The sequence below is a fragment of the Crocodylus porosus genome, unplaced genomic scaffold, assembly GCF_001723895.1.
Source record: "Crocodylus porosus isolate Cpor-Errol unplaced genomic scaffold, CroPor_comp1, whole genome shotgun sequence".
In the NCBI taxonomy this organism is placed as follows: domain Eukaryota; kingdom Metazoa; phylum Chordata; order Crocodylia; family Crocodylidae; genus Crocodylus; species Crocodylus porosus.
The window spans coordinates 16,932,394-16,943,020 of record NW_017728932.1 but is presented as its reverse complement, the minus strand read 5'-3'; the positions used below and the strand labels follow the sequence as shown (position 1 = coordinate 16,943,020).

Here is a 10,627-nt window from a genome sequence, read left to right as displayed (position 1 = left end):
GGCCGTGGGGGTCGTGCGCCCCTCCCCCGGCCGCGCTGCGGGGCCCCACACGAGCCCCCTCCGGCCAGCCGAAGCGCGGCTCCCCTGGGGGCTCCCGCTCCAGGCCCAGGCGCTCCGCGGCCCACGGGTCTGAGACGAGCGGGCCCCCCTTGAGTCCAAGACGAGCTCCCCCTTCTCCAGCCTAGGGCCTCGTCACATCCACGAGCTGCTCCTGGTGGGGCCCGAACTAGCCCCGCTCTCCTCGCTAGGCTAAACGAGCTCTGCCCCCGGCCAGTCTCAAGCAGCCCTCTCCCCGCTGGGGTCTAGGATGAGCTTGTCTGCGCTCCCCCTTGTCGGGCGGAAACGAGCTCCTCCTTTGCGAGTCTAAATGAGCTCTCGCTTTTTTTGCGCGGGGAGAAGCGACTGTTGCCAGCCGCCGTGCTGGTCCTGTCTGCTGCCCGGGAGAAAGTGCCACCATCAGGAACTGCGGTTTAGGTACCAATACTGCAGGTTTAGGTGCTGGTCATGGGCCTGAACTGAGACGAGCAAATGCCTCCCACCCGCAACAGTGTGCAGCCAGTCACGTACTCTGTTCCCGTCGCTGTTCGGGGGGTTGAATGAAACCTCTCCCCTCCTGCTATCGACAGAGAAGTCTTCCACAATCCTGGTTGGCAGCTTCACAATCTGACATCCTAGAAATGGCCATCGCCAACTAATTCTGGTCGTGGTTTCTCTGCGGGATCCTGTGAGAGGAGGCGAGGGGTTGAGAAGCACATCTGCATTCAGATGCAGAGGATCCCAAGCCTGCTTCACCGTCCACATAATTGCACTGAAGTTATATAAATTGTATAATTTATATAAGTTATATAATTGTACTGAAGTCATATAAACTATATAACCTAGTGAGGTTGGGGGGTGCCCGGTCCAGGCAAGAATATAGTTTATATGACTCAACAAAAATATCGAATTGAATGTGATTTAGCCAGGGGGTTACTTTGGTGGGAACAGACTGCTTCCAGTACTAGCAATGCAGACTCTGGAGTCGAATCAAACTCAGCAGTTATTCCACCACAGGAGGAGGCTGAAGAAGCTCCAGCACTCTGGCTTACTCTCGAGCTCCTCCAGCGGCGTACCAAAGGAAAGCACGTTCGCTCAGACACAGTTCCACTAGAGAGAAATAATGCAGCACCAAAGCACTCAGAGGGTGCTACCTGCCTCTATCCACCAAAGCAACCATGCCTCTCTTCAGCCTGATGCAACAGAAAACTCGGTGTGAAAAAGTGGGAAATAAAGAGAATTACAATCATACAAACTGAGGGTGTGAAGGGAGCTCAGGAGGTCGCATCTAGTCCAACCCCTGCTCCAACCAAGACCAGCCCCAACTACGTCTTCCCAGACAAGGCTTGGTCTACCTGGGTCTTCAAAACCTCCAAGGATGGAGAGTCCACCACCGCTCTGGGTAACCTGGTCCAGTGCTTCACCGCCCTCCTAGTGAGAGAGTTTTTCCTAAACTTCCCTTGCTGCAGCTTGAGCCCATTGCCCCCACTGGGAACAGCCCAGCTCCATCCTCTTTGCAACCCCGCTGCAGGGAGTTGAAGGCTGCTATCAAATCCCCCCTCGGTCTTGCCTTCTCCAGACTCAGTCAGCACAGCTTCCTCAGCCTCTCCTCCTAAATCCTGCCCCCAACCATTTTCATTGCCCTCTGCAACAATGCATTCATCACTCATTAATACCTACGTGAATAAGGAAAAAATGAGCATTGTCCACACACTGTGGTTTTGAATATGAAATGTATTTTTTTGGCGTAAATTTTCATTCTGCAGCAAATCTGTATGCAATCAAGTCTCTGCTCCACACTACCAGCGTCTGATTTTTTTTCTGTAGTGGCTCTAAAGCGAGTGATACCTCCTCTCCCCCCAGTCCTGGTTCTGTTCCACTGGAGAACATGAGGACCTCACTTGCCTATTAGAGAGAGAAAGTAAATCATTGCTCTGTGCTGAAGACAGTGAATTGGGATTTGTGTGGGGGGTAACATGGTACCACGATGCTGACTCCTTATGCTTACAAGAAACTTTCCAAAGTAAAGTGCATCTCAGAGCAGCAGGATATTTTAGACATTTTAGACAAGGAAGGTAGGAGGGAACTCTGAATGACTGAGATCCAAGTGACATGACGTGCAGAAGATCTGTGCTTGGTTATGGGCCTGTTCACCACTGTGGTGCACAAAGCAGTCAGGCTGAATCTGGCACCAAGACTAGTTGGAAGCCCATTCATTTACCTGGTCACAGGACAGCCCTGGTGTGCTTCCTCTCACAGCTGTGCCAATGAGTGCCCATGCTGTTCCAGCCTAGAGCTAGTGCTTGTCAGCCATGCCAACTTGGGTCCAGGGTCTGATCGGAATTTACTGCATGGCGGGCTGAAGGCATCTCTTCTCGGCAGAAACGGAGGCCTTGCATCCTCGGGGTGCCCGCTCTCAGTCGAAGCAGCCCAGAATCCATCTGCTGCCTCCTGGTCTATACATTGAATGGAAGAGCCTTGGGACAGGGCTTATGTTCGGTGCCCAGCGCCACGGGCTTCTGGGACAGTGAACACATCCATAAAGAAATCAAAGTAACAACACAATTCCCCAAATGTGGAAGTGCAAAAAGAGATATTTGACTCAATTAGCTTGAAATTACATTAGTGCAGCTTTAAAGTGCAATAGTGACTGTAGATGAAGCAGGGTTTCTTTTACATGTCAGAGTTATATAAATAGTCACGTATATATAAATATACTTAAACTATACTTAAATATACTTAAATTATCTATAAATATACTTATAACTAAATATAAATAGTCAAGTATATAAACAGAGAACATGCTTGTGTTTCTCTACTTGAGGTTGTTTTTAAATTCTATTTATAAATATCAAAACCTCCGTTATCATTGTTTGAAGTTGCTCGGTCGTACCGTATATCGTTTGGCCTCTCCGAGGATCGCATCTGAAATGTGTTAGTATTACAGACGGAGCTAGCGACAGCATCTGCCATTAAGGTTCCCTACAACTTCTCATGAAAAAGCCCTGGCTTTAATGTTGCCAAACTTTAACCATTCGGACTGACATTGTCCTGGCTGGTGTCTGCCTCGCGCTACATTTTTAGAAAGTTTCATCAAAAATAGTTCTGCCGCTTCTGAGAACAATCTTATGGGAAAAGATGTTGTTTTGCCAGTGTTACAAAATGTTCGCATTGGTGTTGTTAATAAATTGCAGAAATGCTCTGGAGCAGGGATGTGAAACTTGATGTGTGTGGGTTGTGTGAGTTGTGGGGTGGGGGAGCCTGTTGGGAAAAGGTTAAGGAAGTGCTTTTGCTGTGCAAATCCACCCAAATCCAGCTGATCTAGAAGTCTCTGTAGATCACCATTGTGAATGTTCAGTTTGTTAGAGTCTGGCCTAAATTTCTGAGCATTGCATCTGTTTGGAGCATGCTTCAGTTGAGGGCTGAAGGTGCTCATAGGACTTTCTCCTGCCTCTGCTGCTCCTCTCCATCCCGACTCATGGCAGTGCTGGATAACAGCGCTGACAGCAGGGAGAACTCCCCTTTTCAAACTCCTCCATAGTGTCCCGTGGTCTTACCAATTTGGCAGTTTACTCTAGGGATCTAGCAGCTTTCCGGAGATCCTAGCAACAAACTGTTGTGTCAAGGCTCCCGTATGTTTGCTGGGTGTGATGACTGGGAACATTTTGACTAGAAGGTCTGTCTAGGAGTGTCAAGCAACTTTTTGAGGCATATCTGGCAAATTCCTTCTTTCAGGACTTGGCAGCACTACTGGCTAAGCCTCATGGAGACAAAGGAGGTTTGACTTGAATGCAGAGGTGTGACAACCAGGGCAGAAGACAAGATGGGACTACGCTGATGGGGCGAGAGATGGAGGCAATAGAAAGAGAACAGGAGTGGGGCAGGGACAGTCTGGCGTTAGGGGAAAAACGGGTGGCTCACGGATCATAACCTAATAACAACCCTATCTTGATTAACTGCATTACATCCATGCTGTACTCTGAAGGAGGCTTGGCACCCGCGGTAGGGAAAAGAAGTGCATGGCCACGTTATTAAAAACTTCCACCTAGTGCATATGGATAAGAGAGCTAGACTGAGGTTGCACAGGCACCCCTGACATTGGCATTTCCCGACTTCTGAGTGCTTGGCTTTGCAATTCAAATACACACCGTTTTTAATATTCATAATACGAAGTGCCGCCAAATCCCAGGCCCTTTCATGCTGAGCAATGTACCAGAGACACAGCCTCTGCCCTGAAGATCTAGCAGGGTTAAAGTTTTACTTACACAGAATGTAGTTGGAAGTTTATGAATCAAACACAGCTGGGTTTTTCCCCCTTTTTTTAACATGTAGATGGTAGAACTTCTCCTACCATGATTCGAACACCACATTTATGTATTTTTCTTGTTAGATCATCGAGGAGCTTGAAATATCAGGGGGTCTGTGTCAGGTGGCCCACACAGATCGAGTGACTTGCAACACAATACAAGGAACAGTGGCAGCTCAATGTTTAGTGAAACTGATTTTGCAGCTGATAATTAACTTTAGGCCCCACACAAACTGTAAGCAGCAACAGGCCTTTCACATTTTATAGAAGTAATGTATAAAATGACCTCTCGTTGCTTAGGATACAAGCCTCAAAAGGAGAAACTAACTTGATGTTTCACTGGTGACTTGGAAAAATTGTGTTTTATTTTTAATCCTCTAAATTGGCCTAAAGAAATAAACTTCAAAGGACTTTGGGGGGAAAAAATAAGACTTGGGCACTTTAGCTACTAGAATACAGAGTTTGCTTGAATATGAAAGGCTTAATAACTGTCTGCTTTGCGCCTCAGACGTGTCATCTTGTCAGGATTACATTAAACGTTGAAAACTGCAGAAAACTTCAAAGATGCTTCTGAGGCCACTGCTCTCTGTCTTTTCCCATTAGCAAGTGAAAAATGGGTCTCCCAAATTGCAGCAAGAAGGCTAGATACAGCACAGCGATCTAAAGTCAGTCACAGGCCCCAACCTGCAGTGCTCCGTCGCCGGGGGGGCCTTACACTTCATGTTGGGAGCTGCAATCTCCATGGGCTGTGCTTGGTGATTGCAATGAATTCCTTCTGTGAAAGCTGCCATCCGAGGCAAGTCTGAGCGACCCCAAAGGAAGAGCTGGATTCAACCTGCGGTGAAGCCAGTGGAAAGAATCCCATTGGCTTTGCTGCAGGCCCAGATGGATAATGCAGTGTAGCACTAGCTAATCAATGCATTAAACTTCAAGACTTAGAGGGCCTTTCTTCTCCAGAGCAGCTCAAAGCAAGGAAACTAAAGCCATCTACTCATGCCACATTTTCTCCCATGTTTCCCCTTCATTATACCTGCCCCTGCTGTTGTACATGTCTAATAAATTTGGCAGGTCTCAGGCAAGCAAAAGAGGCCATTTTCACCATATTCCAGATCCACTGAAGTAACGAAACAGTCCCATCACTGCGCACAGATCTGCACATTGTGTCACTTCGACCTTGGTAATTCAGAGTTGTCTCCTATCATCCTTATCTAAAAGATCCTGCTGCTTTGCGACACCGTGGTCCAAAAATGTACAGCAATAAGGATTGAATCAGCTAGTCCAAGTGGTAGGTTTTGGCTCTGAACTCAAATAATGGTTGAGTTTACTTTAATTGCTTTTCTTTTAATGCAGGCACATATTCCAGTGATTTCCCCCCTAAGAAAAACCAAACTGTTTGTTCAAAGGAGTAGATTTAGTTTATGTGACTCTAACTTACCAATATCATTTAATAAGCTAGAAGCACTTAAAATAGGCCAGTTCTAAAAATCTGTTGCCTTTATAACCATCTGCTCAGGACAGAGAAGTCTCCTTCGGGTACAGAGCACGCTTGCAAATTTTCACCACGTCTTCTTTTCATTGCGTTCCATGCATCATCATGCCATTTGGAGTTCCTTGTAGGTGAGGTGGATCGATCATCGAACTCCATTTCTACTCTATACTCTGTGCATTATCTATCTTTGCTAAGAGATTTTAAAGATACTGTCTCTAGAGGGTTTGGTGGTTGATTTGATCTAAAAGGTCTATACGGAGGCAGAAAAGAGGTACTTGGATGGAAGAACTAGACATCTGAGACGCTTGCATATTTTTAATCTACCTGATGCATAATCAATGTATAACTTCCCACTGTACAGTGCATACTTCCTCAGGGTCTCCCACTAGCTTCATTCAACCCTAGCCTTAACCCTACACCTTGGGAAGAATAATCAGAAACACAAACATAAAATGTGTGAGCCCTGGCTAGATGGCAGCTCTGTGGGAAGGGATCTGGGAGTCGTAGATCACACGCTCAGTATGAGTCTGCAGTGTGATGCAGCCACACAAAAGGTGAATGCAGTTTTGGGATGCATCAATAAAAGCAGCAGGTGCACAACACGGAAGGTGTGAGTGCCTCTATACTTGGCACTGCTTAGGCCTCATTTAGATACTGTGTGTAGTTCTGGGCTCTGCATTTTAAAAAGGATGGGAAGAAGTCAGAGAGGGTCCAGATTGGGCAACAAAAATGATCAGGGGCTTCGAAAGCGAGTCATACGAGGAGAGGCTGAGAGAGCTGGGCATGTTCAGCTTCAGGAAAAGGTGCTTCAGAGGGAACATGATAGCAGCCTTCAAACACTTGAAGGGTTGCCATAAAGAAAAGGGAAAGTACCTTTTTTCTCTCGCTGCAGAGAGGAGGATGCAGACCGATGGCTTGAAGTTGCAGCAAAGCACATTTAAATTGGAGATCCAGAAAAACCTCTTTACTGTGAGAGCAGCAAGGCAGTGGAATAGACACCTAGCGAAGCTGTGGACTCTCCATCACTGAAGAGGTTCAAGAAGAGCTTGGACAGCTACTGGTCAGGGCTGATCTAGGTGTAGCGATGCCTGTGTTTTGCTGTGGATATTTCCCAGGCTTTTGGGCTTTGCAGGTTGCCTCTATGCATGTCAGGGTGCTCTTAAGCCTCCCTCAGAGGTACCGGGCATTGGCTGCAGCCAAGGCTCTGGACTTTGACCGGGGTGGGCTAATGCTTCTGATGGGAGCAAAGCCAGAGGTTCCTGGCTAGAGGGTCTTGCCCCTCTACTCAAGGTCAGACTGATTGCTATATTGGGGGTCAGGAAGGAGTTTTACCCATGGTCAGATTGGTCTGGATGGGCGGGCATGGGGCGGGGGGGCTTGCCTTCCTCTGTAGCAGCAGCACAGCCTCTGCTTGGGATCTCTTGCCTGTACACTGACATGTCACAGAAGCAGGACGTTGGCTGCCGTGGTCCCGCTGCTTTACCTATGGCAGGTTCGGGTGTGATGTCTATTGTGTCAGGATTGACAGTACTCTGCTGGAGAGTTTACACTGTGGTTGTATGGGATGGTTTGGACAGGGATGATCCTGCCTCAGGCAGGGGTAGACTAGGTGATCTCTGGAGGTCCCTTCCTGCCCTGTTTCTCTATGGTACGGTTCTATGAAGATGTAGCTTTATGCCCTTTCAACAAGAGAGCACCAAGAGCAAAAGCTACATCAGTGTGGAAATTGTTAACTTTCCTCTCTACATAACACAGTCTAAAAATACAGCCAATCTTGAATCACGATTCTTTCACAAACCTTAGGAATTACTTCCTCTTTCACACACAGTAATAGTTTCAATCAGTGTTTTTATGGGAAGGCATGGATAAAAATCAGAATACACCAAATGCCTGATCCTCTGCTGGGAGGGCACAGAGGGGCCAATGAATAGACAAGTTTAAATGTGCCTTAACGTAACTAAGAATATGACTCAACATGATTTGTATAACCCTTAAAAGGCCCAACTTCCGACTAGCCTCTCCCTTGAATGAATTACTTTAGCCAGCATGATCTGCTTATGGAGGCTAGTATGTCTGGAGCTGGGGCCTGTCCCTTCTTGTATGTAAACGCATTCGAGTGATCGCACAACAATGGGTAGCATCCGCTCACTGCATCTGTGCAAAAGATGAACTTGTTTCCTAAATCGTGACCAAATAAACTAGAGGCAGCTGCAGCCAAGCCTGCCTTAGGGCTTGATGACTGAACTAGGATTTCACAGAGACCTGGCCCTCGATTTCCCCCCTCCTTTAGATCTAGGGAATTAGATCTAAGCTACATTCACAAAAACTGCCCCAGAATGGCTACGGAGCCACTCCTGTACGACTGCAGAGCAGCAGCACACAAGGCAGACAATCGGTGTCTCAGGGCAGGGCACGTACTAGTGAATCTGCAGGGGACTTTGACCTCTCAAAGACAAAGCAAATATATTTTTTTTTAAACCTGAGTACTTTGTATCCGCTATACAGCAAACCAATTATGCGTCACTGCCTCTTCCACTGAGCTGTATTAGAATTCGGCCATGAAGCACTTAGGTCTTTGGGGCAGAGAGTGTTTGGCTTTTAAATGGATGTACAGAGCTCCTATCCCAGTGGGGCTCAAGCCCTGATTGTGGCCTCTCCGCACAGAGGAATAAAAACCAAAGCATGATTACTATTCATCTGTATACTTCTTGTAATACCTGAGGGCTGCTTGTACACAGGAAGCATGCAGCCACCTCTGGGGGAGAACACAGAAGCTGATTAGCAGAAGCTACACGCAGCAATGCTACCCAAAGGTTTCGGAGGAGAACGGAAGAAGAATCCTGGCTCCCATTAAAACTGCAGCATGAGTGGAATTTGAGAGGCAGAACATAAAGTACAAAATTGGAATCAGGCCACGGTGCTCATTTAAGACCCCAGCTCCTGTGGAAGATGCTGTAGGACCTCAGTCTCTGAGTCACATTAAATATTAATATTGATGCTCAATGACCATCTTGAGACGGCAGTAGACACTAGTTGTGCCGTGAAGAGTGTACAATGCAGTCTTTGGCCTCCTGACCCTGGCTCACCCAGGAGGCCATGCACAAAATAAGTCTTACAATAAACAAAGATGCCATGGTTTGTCTCGCTGGCAATTTATCTAATGGCTGCGAAGGCACGGGAAAAATAAAAGGAGGAAGATGAAAAGAGCAGCGTTACATTGCTATGGCAACAAGAATTTTCAAAATAAATACCTTTGCAGAGCAGAGGTTGCCCATCCAGCATGCTGCAACGTGCTTCCAGATAAGTCAGTTCCTACTGTTCCCCCCTGGGCCCTGATCCTGTACTTGGATCCTCCTGGGCCTTGCATAATAACATCAGGAATTCTGCCTGAGGAGCTGATCAGTCACCGTCACTGGTTTCTGACCAGGTAAATCCCAAATGTTTCCTTACCCACTCGATGGTGGCCAGTGGCAGTTCTGCATGGAGCTGTGGCCTTACACTCTGTCCGCAATGACCCCAATATTGGCAAGAGACGCGGCTTCGTTTTGAGTGCCGTCAGGGCAGGGGAAGTGGTAGAACCTCCTTTGCTGGAGGTCTTCAAGCAGCGGCTCGAAATGTATTTATCCAGGAAGGTTTAGGAACAGCGAATCCCAGATCTCCATTGCATCAGACGGCCTTGAAGGTTGCTTTCAGCCCTCTGATCCTATGGCTATGGGAGTTAGACCACCGGTGACCTGATTCTGCTCTCTCACATGCCTTACCCCACAAACAGCCCAATGAAAGATGCTGTTAAGTATGAACAAGGGGATGGGAAATTGGCCTTGACCCATCACATTGCATCTTTTCTTCACCTGCCCTGTTTTTGGGCGGGAGAAGCTGCATTACATGCTTTCTAGTCCTGCTTGGGTGGGAAGGCGGTTGCTCATTTTGGTCCCAGATTCCTGCCTTCCCCTGCACACCTGGTGCTCAAGGTGGCTCTGGCTGCCATGGGGAGGCCCCAGCACTGCTGATGCATGGTGCTCCGGGCACAGAGATCATTACACTTGTTAAAAAAGTGAAGTCCTTGCTGTTTCCTGCTCTGTCCTTTGACTTGTGCTCCCCTTGTCTTGGCCGAGTGCAGCTATGATGGGCTCAGCTTCCCATGATTGGGGGCAGGGGTAGGACAGAGCTCCCATTCTCTGGCAGTCCTGTTGGACAGCTGGCATCTGTAGACAGGAGGGGGAACAGGCATCAGCACTGCAGACAGAGAAGTCCTAATGGTTTCCGTGCGGGCCACCTCTGCCTCATGTGTTGCGGCACCTTTCAGTAATTTTTCCAGCCCCCTGTCAAGTCTCCCCTCCAGACATGCCTGGGGAGGCTAGGCCGTGGGTGATGGGATTTGCTCCCATTTTTTGCTACTGGCCTCACTGCATCAGTGTGGACAAAGCCATTGGTAAGGCTTGCAAGGCTTGGAATTGAGCTAAGCTGCCATGGTCCCACCTGAACCTTGCAGAAGTTTGCTCTGACTGCGTCGCGGCAGGGGCAGGCCTCCTCTGTCACCTCAGCTCTGAGGCCTCCAGGTCAGGAAGCTTCTCCTGGAGCTTCTCCCAGCTCCACCTCCCTTCCCGTCTTCTGTGCCAGGCTGAGCCCCTGCTGCAGGTCAAGAGCCAGTTCTCTCCTATGGGAAATGACCTCTGCTTGCATGAGGCAGTGTCTTTGGAAACGGCCCCCGCTCTGCAGAGGGGTAAATGACTCCAGAAGGCCCAGGGAACAGGGCCTGTTGCTGAACTACCTCCTCCCAGGATCCGTGCATTGGC

General features: G+C 48.2%; 1 protein-coding gene and 1 long non-coding RNA gene across 2 annotated transcripts in view; both read right to left on the bottom strand.

The window, feature by feature from the left end:
• NUFIP2 (NUFIP2, FMR1 interacting protein 2) overlaps positions 1-801 on the bottom strand; it is a 21,764-nt gene extending 20,963 nt beyond the window's left edge. Inside the window, exon 1 of the mRNA XM_019545326.1 lies at positions 568-801. Coding sequence (XP_019400871.1) covers positions 568-801 — 234 coding nt within the window. The remainder of the gene's footprint in view (positions 1-567) is intronic.
• Positions 802-1,747: 946 nt separating this feature from the next.
• The window catches only part of LOC109317237, a 22,533-nt gene continuing 13,653 nt past the window's right edge, over positions 1,748-10,627 (bottom strand). The window contains exon 3 of the long non-coding RNA XR_002103011.1: positions 1,748-1,941. This is a non-coding gene — a long non-coding RNA (uncharacterized LOC109317237). The remainder of the gene's footprint in view (positions 1,942-10,627) is intronic.